Raw genomic sequence first — 26,761 nt, forward strand, 5'->3', positions numbered from 1 at the left:
TTAGCATCAGCATCCCAACTAAAGCAAGCACTGATCTCTATAATGGTATCTTCAAACCAAACATTTTCAATTAAACATCTCAATAACAACTTCTGTAGATGTATGACATAAATAAAGTCATACTGGTTAATAATAAGTGTAATAATGTGTAATGGCTGGAAGTCAGTTGTAGGTCTTGTGTTTCTCTATTTTCTGTTTGTGTGTTCCTCTTTTCTTCAGTGATTCTGCTTGTTAACAGCAGGTGTTCATCACTAATGCTCAACAATCACTCACATATTCACTTAATTATCTCTCTGCAACACTGCATCAATGCTACTTTTACTCTTTGTAGTGTGGATTGTCCTGTGGGGTTGAAAGGGTTAACAGTGTAAGATGAAAAGACACACCCACAAAGTGTAATAAATATATATAATATACAAACAGTAATAAACTGCAAGTTATAAAACAGGTTTATACTGGAAACACTGTTGCCAGTAGTTTACTGTAAAATCTTGTTTTTTGGGTCACCATTGTGCTGAAGAGTAGAGCCTGTGCTTCAGTCCAGCAGAAGATCTATAAACATTGATGATATGCTGCATGTTGCTTTATTTAACAGGCAGTGACTGTTGGTCCAGTGGAAATCTCTTTATTTACAAAAGTTTTCTTGTGGTTTAAAATGAAATAAGTTCACAGTAATACTTTGCTCACGTTGTTAATGCATTATACATTTTAGTTAATACATTTAAATGACAGTTGGTAAATTTAAGGCAGTCGGTTTCTGCAAGTGAAATTAGTTAACTGGTGTTTTAGTGCATTTTTACAGTAACATACTGTAGATTACAGTAAAGAACTGTACAATTAACAGTAAATTACTGGCAACAGTGTTGCCAGCATTTTACTGTAAAAAAAACCCTGGTAAGGTCTAACAGTGTGGCAAAACACACTCAGATTCACTAGAGCCACTCGAGAGGCAGAGAGGGAATTTCATTTCTGAAAGGGGCTTTCCCACAAATGACCCTTTCTGGAAAATGATCAATGAATCACTGTTTAGAGGATAAATGAGTTCTGGTATAATAAGTTGTCACATTAGCAGTAAATTACAACGCATTCTCATCCTAGGGCGTCATATACTGACGTTTTTGACATTACGTCTTCATCCAATGCACATGGCACCCTTTAGTGTCAATATGAGACGCACAGAGCTTTGTTCGGTTATGGGTAGGTTTAGGTCTGGGGTAGGGTTAGGGTTAGACTGCTAGGAGGCGCCTTCTGGCCCATATCTATCTGCATCTCATATTGACGCTAAAGGGTGCCATGTGCATTGGATGTAGACGAAATGTCAAAAGCGTCAGTATATGTCGCTTTGGGATGAGATCGGGCTGGTAAATTACCCTTTTGACGCCACAGTGTAAAACATTTTAGTGGGAAATTACAGTATATTCCGGGGTATAGTAGGACTTTTCTTGTATCTTACCGCACTCCTGGAAATGTCACAATGTCTTACTGTATTTCTACAGTGCATATGCAGTCGAAGGGGGAATCCACTGCTGCTTAAATGTATATCTAATGAGTGATTATAATCAAGGTATTAATCAATATTTTTCCTTCTAAATATCAAATGAGTTGAATGACTTTTCTAAGCTTATGAGATTTTGCTTTGTTGTAGAAGTTACCAGTGTGATTACTGAAATGTTCTTTTCATGTATTCTCTAATGTCTGTATTTGATATCTGAATGCAGTAACAGTGCTTGCTCATTTAGCCCGGCTTCCAGAAATGAAATATGGAAAAATGTTTTGTGTTTGTTCTTTCAACATGTGTTAAAACATGCAGGAGTCATTGAAGTCTATAGTTTAAGGGACCATTTCATTTGCCTTAATTCTTTTAATTTTAAAAACCAATAGTTATGAGTATTCTGCAATTATTTCAGTTGAGTTTACTAAAAGTAGATATACATTGCAGTCAAGAAATTAAGTGATTAATGAAGTGATTATTGAGCATTAGTGATTAACACCTGCTGTTAACCAGCAGAATCAATAAAGGAAAGAGAAACAAAATAACTACAACTGACTTCAGACACAGCCTTAGATGAAATCAACTCAAGATAAAAGATGTTTAAATCTCTAAAGATCTCAGCAGAGGAGGATTAAACCACTACATAAACAGCATTTCCAGCTTCATTTATTACTAAACAGTTTGACTTTTGTCATGCGTCTACAGAAGTTGTTATTGAGAATGAACAGAGGGTTAGATGATAATGATTTATTGAGTTTCATTTAAAGACACCATGATAGTGATCCGTGTTTGCTTTAGTTGGGCTCTTGACCCTTGACTTTATAACACCAGTTTTTCCTCTGGCTGCTGTAACTGAGTGTTTATAAAACACATTTGTTATGGCACATACACTAAAAGAAAATATGAGCATGTGGTTGTGTTTAGATGATAAAAATCATCATTTAGTGACATGATTCTCTGATCTTTTCCAGAGCCTAATCTCTGATTAGACAGGTGATGTATTATTTGTATTATTCATTATAATAGAACTGATTCTGCTGTAAGGCCCATTGTTGTGACAATCAGTTTTTAAAAATCTCAATGGCGTCAGGCTGACTTACACAGTAATCAAGAATCAGCATATGAATCTCAACAATGGTGACCATTAAAAAATTATTTATGCCGCAATGCATGCTGGGAACCATGGATAAGTTTTGTATTATGCTAGTACCCAGCATGCATTGCAGGATGAATCATTTTTTAAAGGTCACCATTGTTGAGATTCATATGCTGATTCTTGATGTCTGTGTGAGTCTTAGTAATGTAATACCTTTTCTGTGAAACTTTTTGTGCACAACTAGTTGTAAAATCCTTCAAATTATCTGACAGTCACAACCTGGATAGCTCTTATGCTGTAGAACAGGGTTCACCAATCTCGGTCCTGGAGGGCCGCTGTCCCTGCAGAGTTTAGCTCCAACCAGCTCCAACACACCTGTTTGAAAGTTTCTAGTATGTCTAGTGAGACCTTGATTAGCTGGTTCAGGTGTGTTTAATTGGGGTTGGAGCTAAACTCTGCAGGACAGCGGCCCTCCAGGGCCGAGATTGGTGAACCCTGCTGTAGAATCACAGTTTTGAGTAAAACTAATATGTTGGCCTTTTAATCAGAGATCAGATTCTGAATGAAACCAGTGAATCAAGTCACTCAATTATATCAGCCAAAGAAAATCTTAAGTGCAAAAGTCAAGGGTCAAGAGCTCAACTAAAGCAAACGCTGATCTCCATCATGGTGACCTTAAATGAAACAAATCATCAACTTCTAAACCTTTGTTAATTCTAATAAGAACTTCTGTAGACGAATGGCAGTAATAAAGTGGTTAATAATAAGTGAAGCTTGTAATGCTGTTTGTGGAGTTGTTTAATCCTCCTCTGCTGAGATCTTGAGATATTTAATGTCTTCTTTTATCTCCAGTTGATTTTGCTGTGTCTGAAGTCAGTTGTAGTTCTTGTGTTTCTCTTTCCTTCAGTGATTCTGCTTGTTAACAGCAGGTGCTCATCACTAATGCTCAATCATCACTTAATTAATCACTTAATTATAGAAATGTTCTATAATTCATTCAGTTTGAGTTCTGTTTCAGTCATTCAAGTTTCGATAATATTTGAGTGCTGTGAACTCAATTTTATTTAGTACATATTACTGTTTGTATTTACAGTGTACCATAGATGAATCTGCAAAGTTGAAAAATCGATTTGCATTATAGCCTGAGGCAAGACACTTTCACCAGAAAAATAAATAAACAAACATGACTATCAGCCTGCAGTCATTAGGCTACTTAGCCTAAAATATGATTTTGTCCGTCTAATCATGTATTATTTACTTGCAAGAATGTAGCCCCTACCAAACTTGTACACGCCGTTTAGACATAGGCTTACTTCTGACTCTTTTTTTTTTTTGTCCATTGCTGCTTTGGCCATGACAAAAACATACGCACGAAAGCCGGAAAACAAACGCTGGTTGGCCTCTAACATCCAAATTTGAGGAAGTGGTAGGGGAAGTGACGTATGCCGTAAAGCAGTCGAATTTTGTAGTTCTTTTTGTGCTCAGGTTACTACACGAACCCCGAAGTTATGTATTGCCAGTAAAAGCGATACAGACCCTGTCAGGCTATGGCAGACGTGTCATTCAACCTATTGTAAGTCGATGTACCATCACAAGGGTCTTGGAAATATATTATGAAGGTTGAAAAAATACATAGTGTTGCTTTAACTTGTCATTCCTCTTGTAGCACTCGCAAGTGACGATACTCTGTCAACCAATCAATGTTCTGCAGTGAGTCTAGCTCCACCCTTTAGTACCGTACCACTGTGCTAGGTACCCCAACGGAAGGGTACCTAAAAAGTGGTACGGTACAGTTCGGCATTTTGGTACCATTCACAACTTTTGACAGTGGAAAACGGAAATTGCGTACTGTACCCGACCGCTCAGTGTAAACGAGCCATTACATTCTACCTAATCTAGATTGTACTCCTGTACTCTGCATTCTGGGAGCCACTGAGTTTTGTATGATGCACCCAGAATGCATTGCGGCATGAAGCATGTCGCCGTTGTTGAGATTCACGCGCTGATTCTTGAGGTTTGTGTTTGTCTCGTTGCAGGGTTTAATAACTTATTGTGCATAGTTATTGTTGTTTTTTATATTAAATATTCCAGATTTTCAGTTTATAAAAATGATGATTTGTGAGAATTAGTGGAACTGAAGGTGTTTGAATAAATATCAAACAGCAGTGCTGTATGAAGTCGAACAAGCCTGTTTATTTATTTTTAAACACTTAGGATTAATTGCTTTATGTTCCTTATTTGCAAGTTACTTAATCTCAAGGTCCCACTCTATGGAGTGTTAATGAAACACTGAAGCAGTGTAAAAGTTAATGAGAAAATTAAGTGATTAATTAAGTGATGATTGAGTATTAGTGATGAACACCTGCTTTAAACAAGCAATATGTATGAAGCGCCTGAAATAACCTTTTAAGGAGAATGCCCTGATAGCAGACCAACATTAGATCAACAGCGAATCAAGGTTGAAACTTAACATTGATTTTTCATCAGGTTTGCACCCTGAACATAAAATGAGGGTGTTCAGTGTTTGCTTTATTTGGGCACTTGACCTGACTTTTCTCTGGCTGTTGTATCCGTGTTAATCAGGCTTATTTGGGTAACACCTTATTTTGATGGTCCACTTTAGACTAACTATAAGTACTTTTGTAACTATATGTCAACTAACTCTTTTTAGAGTATTAGTAGACTGTCTGCTTACAATCTACACTGTTAGAACTACACTGTCTACACAAACATGCATTTTTTAGTAGCCTGTTTTGGGTAGTTGATCTGTTTATCTGAATATTTAATTTTGTTGTCACCATTGTTGAGATTCATATGCTGATTTTTTTATGTCTAAGTTATGATGTAATGCTTTTTATTGGGCATCACTCAAATCATTCATAACTGTTTGCTATTATATGTATTCATAATGTAACACACATTCTATATGGAATTAAACTGCATGAGATCAGTGAGTCAGACTTATTTCAAAACTATTATTATAATTATGTTATCATTAGAATATAAAGCCAGCATCTCCTGATCATATTTTCTCTTGTTTTTTCTTGCTATAACAAATGTGCTTTATGAAGACACAGTTACAAAAGCCATAAAAAAAATAATGTTATAAAGTCAGGGGTCAAGAGCCCAAATACTGATCACTGTAATGGTGACTTCAAACAAACAATAAAACATCTAAACTTCTGTTAATTCTCAATAAGAAGTTTTGTAGACGTCTGACAGAAATTAAATTAAACTGCTTAAAGGTAAAAATGAAAGAAGGCAATGCTGTTTGTTTCTGAGTTGTTAAATCAATGATTTTGGAGTTAATGAATTATGTGGTTCAGTTCCATGTTAATTTCAGCTCTGCACAGTCTCTGCTTAGTCTCTGCTTAAAATATGTCAAAATGACATGATTCACGGCATAGAAATAAAGTATGATTTGTTCAATATATTTAAGATCCTGTTGTACATAAAGCAAGACTGATTTGTTATTGTTTCTTAAATGCTTAAATACTCAATACTTAAATGATGTAAAATATTGTCTTTACCTGGCATTAAGGAATTCGGAGATTCTTCTGGAGATTTGTCTGTCTTCGGAGATTCTTCTGGATGCTGTTTTCAACAATATACATTTAAGTCAGAGATTAGACTCTAAGTGAGTTCAGTGATTCAGGTCAAATTATGATTATGTCAAAACATAACCAACACCACCTGATCAACTTTTCTCCTTGTTCATCTGAGAGTTACAACTCAGATACAACAGCCAAACAAAATCTAAATGTAATGATTTAGGGGTCAAGAGCCCAACTAAAGCAAACACTGATCACCATAACTCATTCTCTAATTTAGGGTACATTTCATGGATGTAATGTACATTTACGTTTAAATTATAACATATTTAATAGCATGGAATTACAGTGTAATTAGTGTTAGCCTACTATCTTAGCCTTTTTCAGTGCATTAGGTGAGGTAATCTGATAATATTAGTGATTCTCATTTATCAAAACACTCATTTTTAATCTCTCTATTTAACCCATCTCATGGTGTGTGACGCTGAACTATCATATGAGTTTCTAAAGGTTTTTGAATTCTTTGCACAGTTATGAATATTGATTTTTTATATGCAACTATAGCATGCTCAGGCTCAGTGGCCTTTCGCCTAATTTTAAATGCTTTTTATTTTATTTTCAAATAATATGATTTAAATGGTGATGAGTGTACTGATTTGATGCATTTTAAAAAGATGGATGATAGATATTCTTCAATCTTTCTGACAAAGTACAAAATATAATATAGTACATAACAAAGTACATTTTTTTTATATATATATAAATTGTAGTGCACTGTTTATAATAAGGGGGTAGAATCCGCAGCTCAGTACTCACTACTCATGAGTACTTTTAAATAAGCTACTTTTTTACTTTTTTTGGACAAGTACTTTTTACTCTACTCACACTACTTTTTTTGGAATGTAATGGTACTTTTACTTGAGTATGTTTTTTCAGGACTCTTTCCACCACTGCTGATTTTGTTCAAGATGATGTGCATCTCCTTCAAATGTGCGCTTAAAGCCCGACACACCGTGCCAATTTCAGCCATCAGGTGTCGTCGGCGGTAGCTCTGGCGCCGATTGCACATGTTAAGCATGTTTTGTTGACTTGTGGTTAGGCCTACTGATGTTCAGTGATTTTAAAAGTAGCCTCAATTAGGCCTGCATGAAGTTGGAAATTATTTGCTGTTGCAAAGAATCGTTTATGAATGCACTTTTAAGAAAGTTGTAGAAATAAAATAATATTTACATTGTTATTGAAACTCATTTTCTCACAACTGTTTACGTTCATTTAAGACGTTATTTAACTAATTTAAGACTGCTCTTATGAGGATACGCGACAAAACGGACAGTTTGGCATAAATGTGTGTGTGTTATTGTTCGTTCACAGGTAGTGTGTTCTCTTTTGTCTTGTCACGCTTGAATTATTTAAAAGCATTTGCAGGAATAAGAGCGTGATCAAATAATGTAAAGCTAGCCAAAGCATGACAGAAAAAACGGATGCTGCGTTAATTACGTTCAATATTTTTAACGCATTAAACTGGAAAAAATTAATCGCATGCATTAACGCATTAACGTTGACAGCATCAGAGATGTCACATTGTTTACAGCTGATTGGTCAATATTTCAGTTTGAGATCTCCTACCCAGCGTCCCAATGTGCATAGGCTACTATCCATCCTAAATAGGTGAGATTAGAATAAGTGTCCTAAAGCATACTTTGTTGAAAAGAGTATGACGAAAGTTCCCGGGTGGTCTACTATTTCTGGTAGTGTGGATCCGTGCACACTCTAAAAGCTAATATTTACCATAACCCATTGCGCTTTGGAGGAGGATTCAGTTCAGAGCTACAAATAAATAAAAAGTGTTTAAAAAAAAACTACAAACTTGGTGGATGTGCACGACTGTCGGTTAAGTAGAGAGGTTTAGATAAAGGGGTTTGACTAAGACTCCCTGTCTCTCTCTTGAAACCAACACGGAAGTGAATTCAACTGCAATTCATCGACTGGCCGCTTGAGGCTGGCTGCAGAAGTGAGTCAAATCTATATCTCCCCCATGTTGAAATGCCCAACTTTACAGCAGTTTTGGTCTATATAGCTTATTTTGCCCTTCATGACAACTGTGAGGGGGGTGATTTTTTTTTTATAACTCATCCATTTAAATTATACTAAGCCTTGAAGTTCTGCATAATTAAGGGCGTGGCCACTTGAGTGACAGGTGGATTGCCGCTGATGTCAATGCTATCCATTTGTCTGCTGTTAGCCGTTAGCAGCAAATTTTAGCTGCTGAACTTGCCATCTCTGCAGTGTTTAATCTCTGCAATTTAATACACCCATTACTTCGCCCACGTCTTTGGATTCCGTCGTTGTCGTCGAGTATCGTTCGAGAGAACAACCAGCGCTGTATTTCAGTTGTTTTCCTCTGTGAACATGCACTAATGGATGACTGACAATTTCATTGCTTTTTAGAGTTTTCAGACTTAAAAACGTTAATAGATATAAAGGCTCGTTCGTTCTGCTCTCACGGAACAGATAGATTATAATATGCTTATGTACCGTCAGATGAAATCCTGCAGGTGTCGGTGCTTTCTCCGTCCCGTACATGCAATAAATGCACATCCTTGAATGAGCGCGGATTTCTAGCGCATTTACTTGAACTTCATAGGCAATATATCTATGGTTTAACCCATTTGAGAGGTGGCCAAATCTGAATTTAAAATGGACTGAATAAGCTCTCTATGAACTTGATGAGCCGCGCTGACGGACCATAGACTATAAAAAAAGAGTGACTGACATGTATGCACATAAATCACTGTCACACACACTCTCTCTGAGTAATATTAAGTTACTGCATAATACATTTTCAACTAGCCGAATGGTACAGAATCACGATACACAGTCTCACTTGTAGCCATGTCTTTTTAACTATTATAATATTTCAAAGGGCAAAAACAGTAACTTTTAATTGGCTTTACATCATCAACTGTCACTTTAGCGCGAGGCCCTGTGCAGTCGCAGACTTGGTACTGTCAGTAGCATATTGCATTACCTCACAAGCCTGAGCTAACTCGTTCACATCGAGCTAGGTGGGCGTGGTTTCATATAGCCAGGCTCCTCAGCTCCACCCACACCCCGCCTCTTTGCCCATTTTCTGTTATCCGGGAGTGATGCAAGGTGACACGAGGCCAAGATGGCGACGGCCAGCTCTGCCCACTTTAGGCTTCAAAAATGCTCTTCAGAAACCTATGGGTGACGTCACGGACACTACGTCCATATTTTTTTACAGTCTATGGGTTTGAATGACTAATTATCAACATTTAATCAACATTTCACCTGATTACAAATTTATTTAATATTATTCATGTTATATTTCATCTGCAACAACAATATGAACTATAAAGATTTTTTTTTTATAAAAGTCTCATTTACACCATAAGAGAATATAGTGCTCAGATTCATGCTGTTGAAAGATGTTTTTCAGCTGGTTACATGCTGCTATTTGTTGTGTATGATAGTATTTGCTGTGTAATTGAGTAGTGTAATTCACATGTGTAATTGAGTAGTGTAATTCACAATGAACACTAAAAAACTGAGCCACTTTCTTGGTGCCTATAACCAGGGTTGGTTTGACGAACAAACATGACGATTCATTATGATAACGGCCCCTGAAGTTATTATTCTCTGTTATTATTTGAGATTATTACTTTTTTAATTTTACTTCTTACTTCTAATGTTACTTCTGTGCAATTAAATTTGGTTGTTGTGGTGTTGAAATTTTGGGCAGGAGTTTGGAGCATCCTGTTCTTTAAAAAAAAAATTGTTTACTTTTTTCATTTTTTTATTTTTGTACATTTTTTTCTTCTGTACTTGCTCCCAAACCCTAGACTAGGAGTAATGTACCAGTTATGAAAAATAACTTGCTTTGAAAGCACAGACATAAATTGCACAGTCTGTCACACCAATCTGCACTCTTACCTTCACAGCTGATTGTGTCTTTGATTTTCCATTCTGTTGTGATCCATTAATTCCTGCTCCTGACGCAAATCCCAGTGATCCTCCTGCTGTTACTGCTGCTGCTCCTGCTACTCCTGCTGCTTCAGATGCTTCTGCTACAGATGCTGCTACTTCTGTTGCTGCTACTCCTGCTGCTTCAGATGCTGCTACTTCTGTTGCTGCTACCCCTGCTGCTTCAGATGCTGCTACTTCTGTTGCTGCTACTCCTGCTGCTTCAGATGCTGCTACTTCTGTTGCTGCTACCCCTGCTGCTTCAGATGCTGCTACTTCTGTTGCTGCTACTCCTGCTGCTTCAGATGCTGCTGCTCCTCCTCCTGCTACTCCTGCTGCTCCAGATGCTGCTACTTCTGTTGCTGCTACTCCTGCTGCTTCAGATGCTGCTACTTCTGTTGCTGCTACTCCTGCTGCTTCAGTTTCTGCTACTCCTGCTGCTTCAGATGCTGCTACTCCTGATGCTGCTACTCCTGCTGCTGCTGCTGCTGCTGCTACTCCTGCTGCTGCTACTCCTGCTGCTGCTACTCCTGCTGCTGCTCCTGCTGCTGCTACTCCTGCTGCTGCTGCTCCTGCTGCTGCTACTCCTGCTGCTGCTACTCCTGCTGCTGCTACTCCTACGTCACGGACACTACGTCCATATTTTTTTACAGTCTATGGGTTTGAATGACTAATTATCAACATTTAATCAACATTTCACCTGATTACAAATTTATTTAATATTATTCATGTTATATTTCATCTGCAACAACAATATGAACTATAAAGATTTTTTTTTATAAAAGTCTCATTTACGCCATAAGAGAATATAGTGCTCAGATTCATGCTGTTGAAAGATGTTTTTCAGCTGGTTACATGCTGCTATTTGTTGTGTATGATAGTATTTGCTGTGTAATTGAGTAGTGTAATTCACATGTGTAATTGAGTAGTGTAATTCACAATGAACACTAAAAAACTGAGCCACTTTCTTGGTGCCTATAACCAGGGTTGGTTTGACGAACAAACATGACGATTCATTATGATAACGGCCCCTGAAGTTATTATTCTCTGTTATTATTTGAGATTATTACTTTTTTAATTTTACTTCTTACTTCTAATGTTACTTCTGTGCAATTAAATTTGGTTGTTGTGGTGTTGAAATTTTGGGCAGGAGTTTGGAGCATCCTGTTCTTTAAAAAAAAAATTGTTTACTTTTTTTATTTATTTTTTTTTGTACATTTTTTTCTTCTGTACTTGCTCCCAAACCCTAGACTAGGAGTAATGTACCAGTTATGAAAAATAACTTGCTTTGAAAGCACAGACATAAATTGCACAGTCTGTCACACCAATCTGCACTCTTACCTTCACAGCTGATTGTGTCTTTGATTTTCCATTCTGTTGTGATCCATTAATTCCTGCTCCTGACGCAAATCCCAGTGATCCTCCTGCTGTTACTGCTGCTGCTCCTGCTACTCCTGCTGCTTCAGATGCTGCTACTTCTGTTGCTGCTACTCCTGCTGCTTCAGATGCTGCTACTTCTGTTGCTGCTACTCCTGCTGCTTCAGATGCTGCTACTTCTGTTGCTGCTACCCCTGCTGCTTCAGATGCTGCTACTTCTGTTGCTGCTACTCCTGCTGCTTCAGATGCTGCTACTTCTGTTGCTGCTACCCCTGCTGCTTCAGATGCTGCTACTTCTGTTGCTGCTACTCCTGCTGCTTCAGATGCTGCTCCTCCTCCTCCTGCTACTCCTGCTGCTCCAGATGCTGCTACTTCTGTTGCTGCTACTCCTGCTGCTTCAGATGCTGCTACTTCTGTTGCTGCTACTCCTGCTGCTTCAGATGCTGCTACTCCTGATGCTGCTACTCCTGCTGCTTCAGATGCTGCTACTTCTGTTTCTGCTACTCCTGCTGCTTCAGATGCTGCTACTCCTGATGCTGCTACTCCTGCTGCTTCAGATGCTGCTACTCCTGCTGCTGCTGCTGCTGCTGCTACTCCTGCTGCTGCTACTCCTGCTGCTGCTCCTGCTGCTGCTACTCCTGCTGCTGCTCCTGCTGCTGCTACTCCTGCTGCTGCTACTCCTGCTGCTGCTACTCCTACTGCTGCTACTGCTGCTGCTACTCCTGCTGCTGCTACTCCTACTGCTGCTACTGCTGAAGCTCCAGATGCTGCTACTCCTGCTGCTGCTACTGCTGCTTCAGATGCTGCTACTTCTGTTGCTGCTACTTTTGCTGCTCCAGATGCTGCTACTTCTGTTGCTGCTACTCCTGCTGCTTCAGATGCTGCTACTTCTGTTGCTGCTACTCCTGCTGCTTCAGATGCTGCTACTCCTGATGCTGCTACTCCTGCTGCTTCAGATGCTGCTACTCCTGATGCTGCTGCTGCTTCAGATGCTGCTACTCCTGATCCTAATGCTAGTGATCCTGCTGCTCTTGCCAGTGATACTATTTTAAATATTATTGTTGCAGCTATTCCTAATCCTCCAATTAATTTTACTGCACGTAATGCTGCTTGTATTAGGTCTCCTGCTGCTTCTCCTAGCACTGCAATATTAAAGAAGAATTGTCTTCATGAAATGTCATCATCACAGAAATACAAACACCTTAAAATATGCTCACTAATGTGTATAGGATATGGATGTTATCCAGTAATAATTTACATTTCTTACCCATGTTGCTTGATTTTAATTTACCAGGATGACACAGATCTTCCCATTAAGTACCCTTGTTCAGGTTTACAGCTCCTTTCCCCCTCTTTATTCCCAAGCCATTTGCCCTCCTTTAAAGAAACAAATGTTTTTTTTTATGACATGACATGCAGCAGATGAAGAGTTTCTGAAAGTTGTGTGCTTGTCTTATAAGCAGGTATACAGTGCAGTGCTGATGAGGGACAGCCCAGCTAACAGATTTTTGTTATAAGAAAATTTTTGTTGACTGAAATAAAGTAAATCTGGTTAGTAAAAAGTGAAGCTGGTAATGCTGTTTTTGGAGTTGTTTTATCCCCCTCTGCTGAGATCTTCAGAGATTTAAAATCTTTTATCTTCAAATAATTTCATCTAAGGCTGTGGCTAAATCAATTAGTATACTAATTATACTAATTGCACCTATAATAGGTGCACCTATGTCACGATTTGGTCAGTTACCCAGATGTGCGGCCATATTGGAGGTACTCGGATGTAAACAACGGCATGGATTGCACTGTTTATGTACTACTGAACACATTGTTACACTAATTTATGATGTCTAAACCACGGAAAAAAACACATGGAAGCTGCAAAATCATATAGAGAAGGACTTAGTAAGCAGGAAAGTGAAATTTTGACAAACTTAAGTTAATATGTGGTAAAGATCCGAACGAGCTAGCTTCTCTAGTCCTTACTGCAATTCTTCCTTCTATTTCTAATCCCGACATTGGCTACGTTCAGATTGTTAGTCCAAAAAAAGCATGTGAAATCCATTTCAAGCTACATCCATATGTGGTTTGAAATCCACTTCAGTCTGAATGCTTTGATCGGATTTCGCGTGGTTTATGTGACTTTCTCACATCACTTAAAATGTAAACATCAGACGTTGTTATAGTGAACATGCTGAAAGTCGCTTTTTTGTTGAAACGCATTTAGAAACCGGCGCGGAAAAAGAGTTGTGCATACCAGCCTCCTACAGTTCTGCAGCAGGCTCAAGACGCAGTAGTCCAGCATGGTGGCTACACATTTCCATGTTGTAAAATTTAAATAAGACAACATTTCTATTGCAAATGCAAACCCCTCCATCAACGCAACATCATTGCCATATTGTCAAAGAGCTGCGTGGATACACAAATTGGATCTGAACAGTTGCGATACACAGTGTGGACATAATTTTAGATCATATTCCAATCGAATACAAAGATAATCGGATTTGGACTGACAGTGTGAATGTAGCCATAGTGAACTACTTAACGTCAACATTTTAGCCATAGTCAATGCTTCATTTACACATGTGCACTGTTAGACCTTACCAGTTTTTTTTTACAGTAAAATACTGGCAACACTGTTGCCAGTAATATACTGTTAGTTGTACAGTTCTTTACTGTAATCTACAGTATGTTACTGTAAAAATGCACTAAATTAAAAGTCAAGTTAACTAATTACACTTGCAGAAACCGACTGCCTTAAATTGACCAACTGTCATTTAAATGTATTAACTAAAATTTATAATGCATAAATAATGTGAGCAAAGAATTACTGTGAACTTCTTTCATTTGAGACCACTAAAAAACTACTGCACATAAAAGATTTCCACTGGACCAGCAACTACACAGTCACCGCCTGTTAAATAAAGCAACATGCAGCAAATCATCAATGTTTATAGATCTTCTCCTGGACTGAAGCACAGGCTCTACTCTTCTGCACAACGGTGACCCAAAAAAATAAATTTTACACTAAACTACAGGCAACAGTGTTGCCAGTATAAACCTGTTTTATAACTTACAGGCCTGGTTTCACAGACAGGGCTTAGATTAAGACAGGTTTAGTCCTTAGTTCAATTAGGACATTTAAGTAGCTTTTAAAAACGTACCTTAGAAAAAAGCATTACTGGTGTGCATCTTGAGACAAAACAATGGCACTCACATATTTTAAGATATGTCAGTGCAAGTTGCTTTCAGTTAAAACAACTCAAGCATGCATTTTTAGTCCAGGACTAGGCTTAAGCCTTGGCTGTTAACAAGCAGAATCACTGAAGAAAAGAGAAACACAAGAACAGAAAATAGAGAAACACAAGAACTACAATTGACTTCCAGCCAATACACATTATTACACTTATTATTAACAGTATAACTTTATTTATGTCATACATCTACATAAGTTGTTATTGAGATGTTTAATTGAAAATGTTTGGTTTGAAGTTACCATTATAGAGATGAGTGTTTGCTTTAGTTGGGATGCTGACCCTTGATTATTTAATATTAATTTCTTTTCGTCTTGGGAACTCCGAAGTGTTATCTGGGGAGTTCTCTGATGAATTGGGCTCCCTAGCGTGATCCCAATTCGTCAGGGAACTCTCCCAACGACACGTCTTCATTCCCTGATCTCGGTTACATTTAAAATTGGACTTTTGTTTTTGCACTTGTGTGCACACACAGTGTTTGTGAATGATTGTGGTTATGTTGATTATAATAAAAAAATCATCGTATAGCCTGTTCATTCACTAAATCTCTTTCAGTATTTAATCCTGTATCAAAAGTGTTATATTACCACCTCTGTGAAACTACAGTAATAAGTTATGATATTTTTTTTTAACACATAATGCACAGTCTAAAATAGAAACAGAGCTACACTTTCTTGTAGAAAAACAGAGGTATCAAACATCTGCATATGTCTCTCATCAATGGTGGCAATAATTTATTTTTATTTATTTATTCATGCAGGAGTGCATGCTGGGAGTTTTATACTAATCTGGAACCCAGCATGCATTGCGACATGAAACTTTTTATTGTCACCATTGTTGAGATTCATGTGCTGATTGTTGATGTCTGTTTGTGTCTAAGACAAAAGCAGGAGCTCAAAATGTTTTAAAGCACTACATTATTTCAATATTCTTCAGAATAACTAATTACAGAAACATTGCTGTATTTCACATTATAGATTAACAAATATGATTAATATGATATACCCATAAATACAAAGCTTATACACTGGTTAAGATCAGAGAATCAGACATGTCCAGAATGACTCATCACAACAGTCATAAACACCTGATCATCTTCCTCTTGACTTTTTCTTGCCATAACAAATGTGTTTTATAAACTCATAGTTAAAGCAGTCAGAGAAAAACTGATATAATAAAGTCAATGGTTCAAGAGCCCAACTAAAACAAATACTGATCTCCATCATGGTGATAATATATTTATTATTTTCAATAAAACATCAACAACTAAATATCTGTTAATTCTCAACAATAACTTTTGTGCAAAAGAAATAATGTTAAACTGGTTTGTAAACTGGTTTCACACTCAGTGTGGCTGGAAGTCAGTTTTAGTTCTTGTGTTTCTCTTTTTTCTGTTCTTGTTTCGCTGTCCTTCAGTGATTCTGCTTATCAGTGTTCATCAGTGTCTCAATTCACTCACTTCTTTTCATTCACTCTGTCAAGGGGACTATATTAGTGAACTAATGTAGGGAATAGTGAATGAGGTTATAGGGTGTGATTGGGAAAACAGCCTCTGAGTGTCGATTTTGACGAGTCAGACTGCCTTTCTTAAATCCAACCAAGAAGAAAACGGACAACTCTTGCCTTAAGGATGCCGTGCGGTCCAGCATGGCCTCAACAGGCCCAGGACAGGAGGCTTCGAAGCATCCAAGACATGTGCTCACTCCAGCATCAAGGACAACCTCAGGAGTTCAGTGACTTCATTCAACACGGACGAAGTTCCTCGCAACTCTCACCATGTGCTCTTTGTTTCCTGCCAGCCCAGAGCGTGTAGGCCACAATCTGCACTCCAGCCATGAGAACAGCGACAATACAAGTTCATCCTAACTCCTTCATCCAACGGAGAAGAAAGGATTGCAACTCATACAGTGACATTTGACACTCAAGGACCCAACGACGAACTCAATCTTCAACCACTTCAAGAATTGACCATGCAAGTATAAATCTCATGAGGTGCACTGAAATAAGCTGATGGTTCTTTTCATTTTGAAATAGATCTTGCTCCATAGTTCTATTTCCTGTTTCCGGTTCCACATCACTCACCCCTTTACCTATGCATGTATGTATGTATGTATGTATGTATGAATGTACACAGCAAAATCCCCAGTGTTAAATTAACACTCCTCAGTGTTTATATGTGTCCACACTACAGGGTGTTAAAAATTAACACTGAAGCAGTGTTGAAGTTAATGAGTTAATTAAGTTAACACTGAAGCAGTGTTGAAGTTAATGAGATAATTAAGTGATTAATTAAGTGATGATTGGCCATTAGTGGTGACACCTGATGTTAATAAGCAGAATCACTGAAGGAAAGAGAAACAAGAACAGAAAAAAGAGAAACACAAGAACTACTGACTTTGAACCATTATTGCACTTATTATTTTACCAGTTTGACTTTATTTCTGTCATACATCTACACACGGTCTTATTTAGATTTAACAGAAGTTTAGATGGTAATGTTTTATGGAATGTTTCGTTTCATGTCACCATTATGGTGGTCAGTGGTTGCTTTAGTTGGGCTCTTGACCCTTTACTTTTGAACATTAGTATTTCTCTGGCTGCTCCAACTCTGTGTTTATAAAGCATATGTGTTGTGGCAAGAGAAACTATGACTTTGGCTGTGTTTCCTTAAGCCTAATTTGATCGTATAGACCATTTGTTGCAGTTAGTCTGCAATCAAGTTAGGCTTAAGATGCTTTTGGAAATTCAGCCCTGGTTATGATTTGAAGATGAAATTACTAGTGACCTGATTCAATGATGGCACCCAGCATTATAAACTGGTTATCTAATTGTTTTATTAATTTTTCACTACAGTAGTTACTTCCAGCAATGTTTTAAAGATCTGAAGGATTTAAAATCATACACTGACATCAAGAATCTACATATGAATCTCAACAATGGTGACAATCAAACAAATGCTTAATGTTGCAATGCATGATGGGAGCCACCAATCAGAACGCATCAATGGCTGACATCATGCATTGCAGCATGAATAAATTATGCAGCTGAATTGTCCTGTAATTTTCATTGTTTTTTCTGTTGGCTTTTATTTTGCTATTGTTTTGTTCTGACTTTAGTAGCTTGTTTTGTGATGTTCAGAGTTGATCTGTTCGTCAATAGTTTGTTTATTGTCACCATTGTTGAGACTCATATGTGATGCGATCTGGGAAAACCCGTCGGATGTCGCGCTGGGCCGTTTTCAGTAAATTCCAAAATAGTTTGAATGTCAGTTTTTTTGTCAATTTTTTTTTTCCATTAAATTATTATTCTATAACATCTTTTCTCTTATCTCTGAAAATATCTTAGCAAAATTCCCTTGTTTAGTGCAGAAAAACAGCGATTTATAGTGTCAAGCTGAAAATACTCTCTTTCTCTAATGCATTCTATGCGACCATTTTCTCTAACGCCCGGCAGAGGTGAAAAAAAACAAACAATCGCCGTATATCCCATACACCTGTCCGTCTCTTAACACTACAAAGATAGTTTACCTTTAAAATAAACCACATACATGTACAGTGAATGTGTATAGTGCGCATTTCGCGCCAATCCTGTTTAAACTATAACGTCACGCAGTTTTATAACAATCGCGAGATGGACAAGAAGCATCTCGACGGTGACAGTTAATTAAACCTGTTTTTCTCAAAATTCCGTTCCAGAAAATCATAGCGATCGGCCGACTTCAGATAAACATAACTTTTGCTACCAACAAGCTATGATAAAAATAAAAACAGATTTGGAAAGGGCTTGATACCAGCTTCCATATGATATCAACACCTGTAATAGGTAAAATTTCACCATGTGGTGGGTTTTCCCAGATCACATCACATATGCTGATTCTTGATGTCTGTGCGTTTAAACACAATAACTTCTTTGCTCAAAGTATTTTCAAAATTTTTGATATTGCTGTTGGATCTCAAACTGTAGAATCTCAGAGCTACAACTACCAATACTAAAACAAGACATCAAGCATATAGTCAAAAATTTAGACTCTCACATCAGTGAATCAGGACACTACATGATAATGTTTTTATCATCAAAACATATTGTGAGCAGGTCATGTTTTCTCTTGCAGTAACAAATGTGCTTTATAAACACAGAGTTGTAGCAACCAGAGAAAAACTAAGATTAAAAAATGAAAAGTGTCAAGAGCCCAACTAAAGCAAACACTGACCACCATAATGGTGACTTGAAAAGAAAACTTCCATAAAACATTACCGTCTAAACTTCTGTTGAATCTCAAGAACTTTTGTCGATGTATGACAGAAATAAAGTCAAACTGGTAATAATAAGTGCAACAATGTTTAATGACTCGAAGTCAGTTGTAGTTCTTGTGTTTCTCTTTTTTCTGTTCTTGTTTCTCTTTCCTTCAGTGAGTCTGCTTGTTATCATCAGGTGTCACCACTAATAGCCAATCACTTAATGAATCACTTAATTATTACATTAACTTCAACACTGCTTCAGTGTTAACTTAATTATCTCATTAACTTCAACACTGCTTCAGTGTTAATTTTTAACACCCTGTAGTGTGGACACATATAAACACTGAGGAGTGTTAATTTAACACTGGGGATTTTGCTGTGTATGTATGTTTGTTTAGTGTTACTTATGTTTGTGATTTAGTTAATAAAACTTGTGCACAATTATGAATTTGATTTCTGATCCTCTGTTTGCATACAAAGTCCCTTTTATGATCTTGATCTTGTTACATGCTCTAATGGCTGTACATAAGGAATAATTATGACCGGCTCTAGCGTAGCTAGCGAAAGCGGTCATATAGGGATTGTCAAAGTTTTTTTTTTTTTTTTCCCCGTCATCTACTGAATTTTTCGTCAACGATACCAGGGACACCGAAACACCGGGGAACATGAAATTTGGTGGGCATGTAGCCCCACTAGACTTTTACGGAAAAATTTTGTTTGGTCCCCGGGCCCCCCCCCCCCCCTCATTTGTGATTTGCGCCCCTCCCATAAAAAATGAATATGCAATATTATTCTGCTTTAATCGCCCCTATCTTCAGTTGAGATGTTCAGAACTGCACCATATTTCATGTGTATGATTAACTTGACATCCTCTGGGGGTATGCTAAGTTTCGTAGAATTTCATCCATGGGGTGGTATAAAATAAATTCATTTATGTGCACATTTAGTGACTGTACACTCATCGGCCTGTAGATGGTGGTGTTGAGCGAAGGGTTGCTGGTTTAGGATGATACTGTCACTAAGGTTGCCAACTGTCCCGAATTAGGCGGGACGTCCCGTATTTTGGGCCTAATTTATTTGTCCCGTGCGTGACCTCCCGTGTCCCGTTTTTTGACAAGCTGATAAACCACTGACTGATACAACAGCAACAGCAGCAGTGCTGACCACGACACTTGAGAATGATCACCGACACCTGTCATCATCCAATCACAACTTTTTTTAATCAATGTTTTGAGACAAATCATTGTTTGATTTGCGAACATCCTCTGCCGTCTGGTCGCTTCCGCTTCAAGCCGGACTCGTCTCGCGCTAACGGTAATTTCCTTTCACTGTCCACGTTTTGATTTCGGCTAATCAATTTTGGCGAATGCAAACAACGTGATTATTGTTCATGAGTCTAACATCCAGCCACGCAAGAAAACATGTAATCTACCTGAGGGAATAATATGCTCAAAAAGCATTTCTGATTATTATTAATGTTTTAAAGCTTTTAGAAAGTACATAGAAAGCTTTTGTAACATTATCTTAACTGTCACTTTTGATTAATGTAATGCATCCTTGCTGAATAAAAGTAGGCAATTACTTTCTTTATTTTTTTCCCCAAAAAATAATCTTACTAACCCCAAACTTTTGAACTGTAAGCCTAGTGTATAATGTTAAAAAAGCTTTCTATTTTAGATAAATGCTGTTATTTTGAACTATGGTTTGTTTGTAATGTGACTTTTTTCATGTATGACATTAAAATTATTTTTAGAATTAAATACATAAATAGGTTAAGCAATACAAATGTGTTTATGTCTGATAACCTTTTAAACACTATGAAGCATGTCACCATTGTTGAGATTCATATGCTGATTCTTGATGTCAAATATTTTGAGTGTCCCTCATTTTCCTATAAATAACCACGATTGTCCCGCATTTTCCTTTTCTGAAGTTGGCAACCCTAACTGTCACACACACACATGCAGGAATACAAACAAACGCAAGCATGCACACACACTGACATCCACATGCACAGACACACACACACACACACAAACACACACGCGCACACACATGTACGCACGCATACATACACGCACAGACACACACACACACACATACACAAACACACACACATACACACACACACAGACAGACATGCACATACTACTACTTTTTTTAGGTATATACATAAACACGCAATACAGCCAAATTGCTCCACGTCATTTATTTTTGTGGAAAGCCAGTGCAGGCCTGAGCGGCGGTCATATTTTGTACCGCCATGCGGTTATTTTTTAGTGACCATGAAAGATACACTTTTCTTAGAATAAATGAATAATAAAAAAGAGTTCGTTGGAACTGATTAATTGATTGTAATATTAATTGGCTTACCTCAAAGTTTTCAATTAACTGACCCAAATATTAGTAATTAATCATAATTAGTAATTATGGATTATTATTAATATTTCCCCTTTGAGCTAATATCGTTACACTTACTAATCTATCTATCTATCTATCTTTCTTTCTTTCTTTCTTTCTTTCTTTCTTTCTTTATAACTAATCTTTCTTTCTAACTGATCTATCTTTCTTTCTAACTGATCTATCTTTCTTTCTTTCTAACTGATCTATCTTTCTTTCTAACTAATCTATTTTTCTTTCTTTCTAACTAATCAATATTTCTTTCTTTCTAACTGATCTATCTTTCTTTCTAACTAATCTATCTTTCTTATAACTGATCTCTTTCTAACTAATCTTTCTTTTTTTCTTTCTTTCTTTCTTTCTTTCTTTCTTTCTTTCTAACTAATCTATCTTTCTTTCTTTCTTTTAACTAATCCATCTTTCTTTCTTTCTTTCTTTCTAACTAATCCATCTTTCTTTCTTTCTTTCTTTCTTTCTTTCTAACTAATCTATCTTTCTTTCTAACTAATCCATCTTTCTTTCTCTCTAACTCAGGGATGCAAACAGCGCGCTTTTCGGCGCCTCGCGCTTTTTTCACGTCAGTTTGGGTGACTTGGGTCAGAGAGGGTCTGATTATAATTTCCAAAGTCATCTGAAGCCATTCCATAGCTTAATGTGAGGTACAGAAGTCTATTTACGTCATTAAATTAAAGTGTATGGAAACTCGTTTTCCCTCCTCTGCGGCTGTCAATCATTCTCCATTCAGTATTTAAACAGCACGCGCGCCTCGTCCGGTTACAGCAGGATGCACGGTAAAACTCTCTCCAATATGATATATTCACATTGTAATGCTTGATCTGTAGATAAAAGGCTTTGGATTTGCATAAAATAACTTTATTTTGTGTATTTGTATTTTACGTTTGTTGCTGTTTTTAAACGACTCGCTACCGTGTGCCTGTTAGATCACACACATCACAAGGACTATAAATCGGCATCAGACGCACATAATTGTAATTTAAAACTGTGAAGAAACAAATGATCAATAAATTAGCGCTGCACACTGTGACTCCATGTTGCTTTGAGCACATCATTCTGCACCCGCGATGCGCATACGCGCGTTGTGCGCTGCTTTGAAGCGTTTCATATTATCATGGTTTTGCGCACAGAAAGATTATTAAAAGCATAGAATATATTTTTTATACCTAGCCTGCACAATACATTTAAAATAAGCATAATTTAATTGTATATTATTTATATATAGCCTACGCTTCTGAATTCTTGACATTCATATATAAATATAAAATTGTGAAATGTATGATTGCCTGATTGAATTTTATAAGAGTACTAATAGTAATTTGTTTTTATTAACATGTTTAGATTTTATAAAATTACTGTGCAGATTTTTTCAAGAATTGCTTTTTGCTACTGATTTATATACTCACTAAGTTTAATAAAAATACATAATACATATATGTAATATTTAAAGGTGTTAACTGTAATCTTACACTGCAAAATGATCACTTACAAAGGATTAAATTCATCACAATTATGTAAGTATCTGGATATTTGCCGCGGGGCGAGGGCTTCGATAACCTCTCTCTTTTTTGACCATACATGTGTTTGCATCCCTGCTAACTAATCCATCTTTCTTTCTCTCTAACTAATCCATCTTTCTTTCTCTCTAACTACTCCATCTTTCTTTCTTTCTAACTAATCCATCTTTCTTTCTAACTAATCTTTCTTTCTAATTAATCTTTCTTTCTTTCTTTCTTTCTAACTTATCTATCTTTCTTTCAAACTAATTCATCTATCTATATTTCTGTCTTTCTAACTAATCTATCTATCTGTCTTTCTAACTAATCTATCCATGTGTCTTTCTAACTAATCTTTCTTTCTAAACAATCTTTCTTGCTTCCTTTCAAACTAATCTTTCTTTCTTTCTTTCTTTCTAACTTATCTATCTTTCTTTCAAACTAATTCATCTATCTATATTTCTGTCTTTCTAACTAATCTATCTATCTGTCTTTCTAACTAATCTATCCATGTGTCTTTCTAACTAATCTTTCTTTCTAAACAATCTTTCTTTCTTTCTTTCTTTCTTTCTTTCTTTCTTTCTTTCTTTCTTTCTTTCTTTCTTTCTTTCTTTCTTTCCAACTAATCTATCTATCTATCTATCTATCTATCTATCTATCTATCTATCTATCTATCTATCTATCTATCTATCTATCTATCTATCTAACTGATCTATCTATCTTTCTTTCTAACTAATCTATTTTTCTTTCTTTCTAACTAATCAATCTTTCTTTCTAACTGATCTATCTTTCTTTCTAACTAATCTATCTTTCTTTCTTTCTAACCAATCCATTTCTTTCTAACTAATCCATCTTTCTTTTTCTTTCTTTCTTTCTTTCTTTCTTTCTTTCTCTCTAACTAATCCATCTTTCTTTCTCTCTAACTAATCCATCTTTCTTTCTTTCTTTCTTTCTTTCTTTCTTTCTTTCTTTCTTTCTTTCTTTCTTTCTTTCTAATCCATCTTTCTTTCTTTCTTTCTTTCTTTCTTTCTTTCTTTCTTTCTTTCTTTCTTTCTTTTCCAACTAATCTATCTATCTATCTATCTATCTATCTATCTATCTATCTATCTAACTGATCTATCTATCTTTCTTTCTAACTAATCTATTTTTCTTTCTTTCTAACTAATCAATCTTTCTTTCTAACTGATCTATCTTTCTTTCTAACTAATCTATCTTTCTTTCTTTCTAACCAATCCATTTCTTTCTTTCTAACTAATCCATCTTTCTTTTTCTTTCTTTCTTTCTTTCTTTCTTTCTTTCTTTCTTTCTTTCTTTCTTTCTTTCTTTCTTTCTTTCTTTCTTTCTCTCTAACTAATCCATCTTTCTTTCTCTCTAACTAATCCATCTTTCTTTTCTTTCTTTCTTTCTTTCTTTCTTTCTTTCTTTCTTTCTTTCTTTCTTTCTTTCTTTCTAATCCATCTTTCTTTCTTTCTTTCTTTCTTTCTTTCTTTCTTTCTTTCTTTCTTTCTTTCTTTCTTTCTTTCCAACTAATCTTTCTTTCTATCTTTCTTTCTTTCTAACTAATCTAACTTTCTTTCTTTCTAACTGATCTCTTTCTTTCTAACTAATCTATATTTCTGTCTTTCTAACCAATCTATCTGTCTTTGTAACTAATCTTTCTTTCTTTCTTCTAACTAATATCTTTTTTCTAACTAATCTGTCTATCTATATTTATTTCTAACTAATCTTTCTTTCTAACCAATCTTTCTTTCTTTCTTTCTTTCTTTCTTTCTAACTGATCTTTCTTTCTAACAAATCTTTCTTTCTTTCTTTCTTACTGATCTATCTTTCCATCTATCTATCTACCCATATAATATTTTTTCTCTCTTTCTAACTACTCTTTCTTTCTTTCTTTCTTTCTAACTAATCAATCTGTCAAACTTTAAACTACTTTAAACTTCAAAATACTTTATACTAAGTATTACTAAAATAATACAAAATTTAGTACTGAAAGTACTAAAATACTTTCTGGTCTGGCTTTCTCAAGCCAACTTAAAGTTTGTCTCAGCAAACTTTTTTTTCTAGTTCACAGTATATTCCTGTAGGCTATTTTTGTTTTCTATGGTATATTACTGTTTTAATGGAAAATGGTATGATATTGCCACAAGTGCCAGATGTGGGGATCTGGGCCGAAACAATGTTGCTATCTGGCATCCAGCATCCAGCATCCACTTTACAGCGGAGATGCAGTCGGAGATATGTTTGCAGCTGACAGTGATTTAGAAAACACTAGTTTATTAATAAACAATTAAATGCCTCATTATTTTTTCAGACACATTTATTATCATTAGCACATAAATCACCTCTCTGTATGGTTCCAGAGACAGGTTCTCATTCAAGCCGCCGGGAAAAATATAATTTCCGGATTCTAATTTGGCCTTAGAAAACCAGTAAAATCGATTTTTTTCCACATTAATTTGTGAATATTTTAAATGTTTAATAAAGGGGCAAAAAGTCATGAACAAAAATCTGCAAATATATATTTTTTTTAGCAGCATTTGGTGTGTACAGTTTAAATTCAAATGTTGGTGTTCAACTTTGCGTTTTAAAAAAATACAACAACTAAAAAAGGAAAAACGAATGGACGCAAAAGTACACGGACTGAAGAGCCTAGACAGAGCTTTCTTCTTTGTAGACCAGCAGTTCTCAAGTGCCAGGGGGTCGTGAAATAATTTGCTTTTTTCCTATATTTTCTGGACTGTAAAGTCATGGTTTTTATCATGAAGAACGCTGTGACTAGGCCTATATAATGTTGTTTATTCATTTTTATACCTCAGAACGAAAAACGAAAAATCAGGCTGATTTTTTTTTTTTGGAAAGATTGCAAATGATCAAAAAAATCATCAACGAACACCACTAACCACTCGGTGAGTTGCACAGTTTTGAAAACGAACGTTAAGGGTTGTTTTAAGGACATGTTCGTGCATGCCCCTAGCCAGCCACTCTGAAGCGCGATTCTAAACGAGTCAAAAAGTCGAGACAGGACCCATCGTCAAAATTTCTGTCCACCACTCTAGTTCATCCAAAACAAACCAGAAAAGAGACTCAAAGTGCTAAATACCGGAATTATCCTTTAAATTGATCATTTAAATAAGCCAAATGAACCATTAAACATACATTAAACTAATATTGAATACAAATACTGAACATATACAATATAAAACAGAACCTAAAAAATATGTTTATCACTTTCACAAATGTGTACTTAATACACATATAATTATATAATATTGCATAAAAAATTCAGGTGACCTACATTTTCATTAAAATCCTTAAAATGGTCACAAATACATTTTTTCAACTAGGTGCGAAAATTGTGATGTGATTTTATTTTTTAATAAATCTTAAATGTTTTAGATTTTACAAAGAGACCTCTATTGTCACCTCAGGAGGGTGGGAATCATGTTTGTTAATGATTTCACTTAATCACATTTTTAGCTGGCTAACACTAATTGTGATGAAGTCAAATTTGACTAACCTGAAGTGAATCTGGATTCCAAACAGCAAACGAAGGTTCTCTGCTGAATATCATACAACAGTAATGTCTTGAATCCTTAAATCACATGAGTGCATGTGTTATTCTGCTACAGTCTATGGTAAACTGTGTAAGTCTGTCTCTTAAATACTTGTATTTAATTTATGTGAATCTACTTATCAGCCAATCAGAGGTGATCTGTAGGCTACTGTTTTCCAGTAAATCACATGACATTAAGGAAACTTCATGTTATGAAACTGAATGTTTTAGTCTGCCTTCCAGTCCACTTTTATACACACACTTGTAAACATCTCTGTGTTTATATAAAGACCAGTGGGGTGCACAGGCCTCCT

General features: G+C 36.2%; 1 protein-coding gene across 1 annotated transcript in view; it reads right to left on the minus strand.

The window, feature by feature from the left end:
• The window catches only part of LOC311088801 (uncharacterized protein), a 29,892-nt gene extending 3,363 nt beyond the window's left edge, over positions 1–26,529 (minus strand). Inside the window, exons 1-5 of the mRNA XM_084123121.1 lie at positions 26,412–26,529; positions 12,768–12,877; positions 11,465–12,642; positions 10,094–10,777; positions 6,119–6,182 (exon numbers count right to left, since the gene is read on the minus strand). Coding sequence (XP_083979247.1) covers positions 6,119–6,182; positions 10,094–10,777; positions 11,465–12,642; positions 12,768–12,771 — 1,930 coding nt within the window. The 5' untranslated portion in view covers positions 12,772–12,877; positions 26,412–26,529. The remainder of the gene's footprint in view (positions 1–6,118; positions 6,183–10,093; positions 10,778–11,464; positions 12,643–12,767; positions 12,878–26,411) is intronic.
• Between the last annotated feature and the right edge of the window lie 232 nt (positions 26,530–26,761).

This window comes from Abramis brama (assembly GCF_963993115.1).
Source record: "Abramis brama genome assembly, chromosome: 1".
NCBI lineage: Eukaryota > Metazoa > Chordata > Actinopteri > Cypriniformes > Leuciscidae > Abramis > Abramis brama.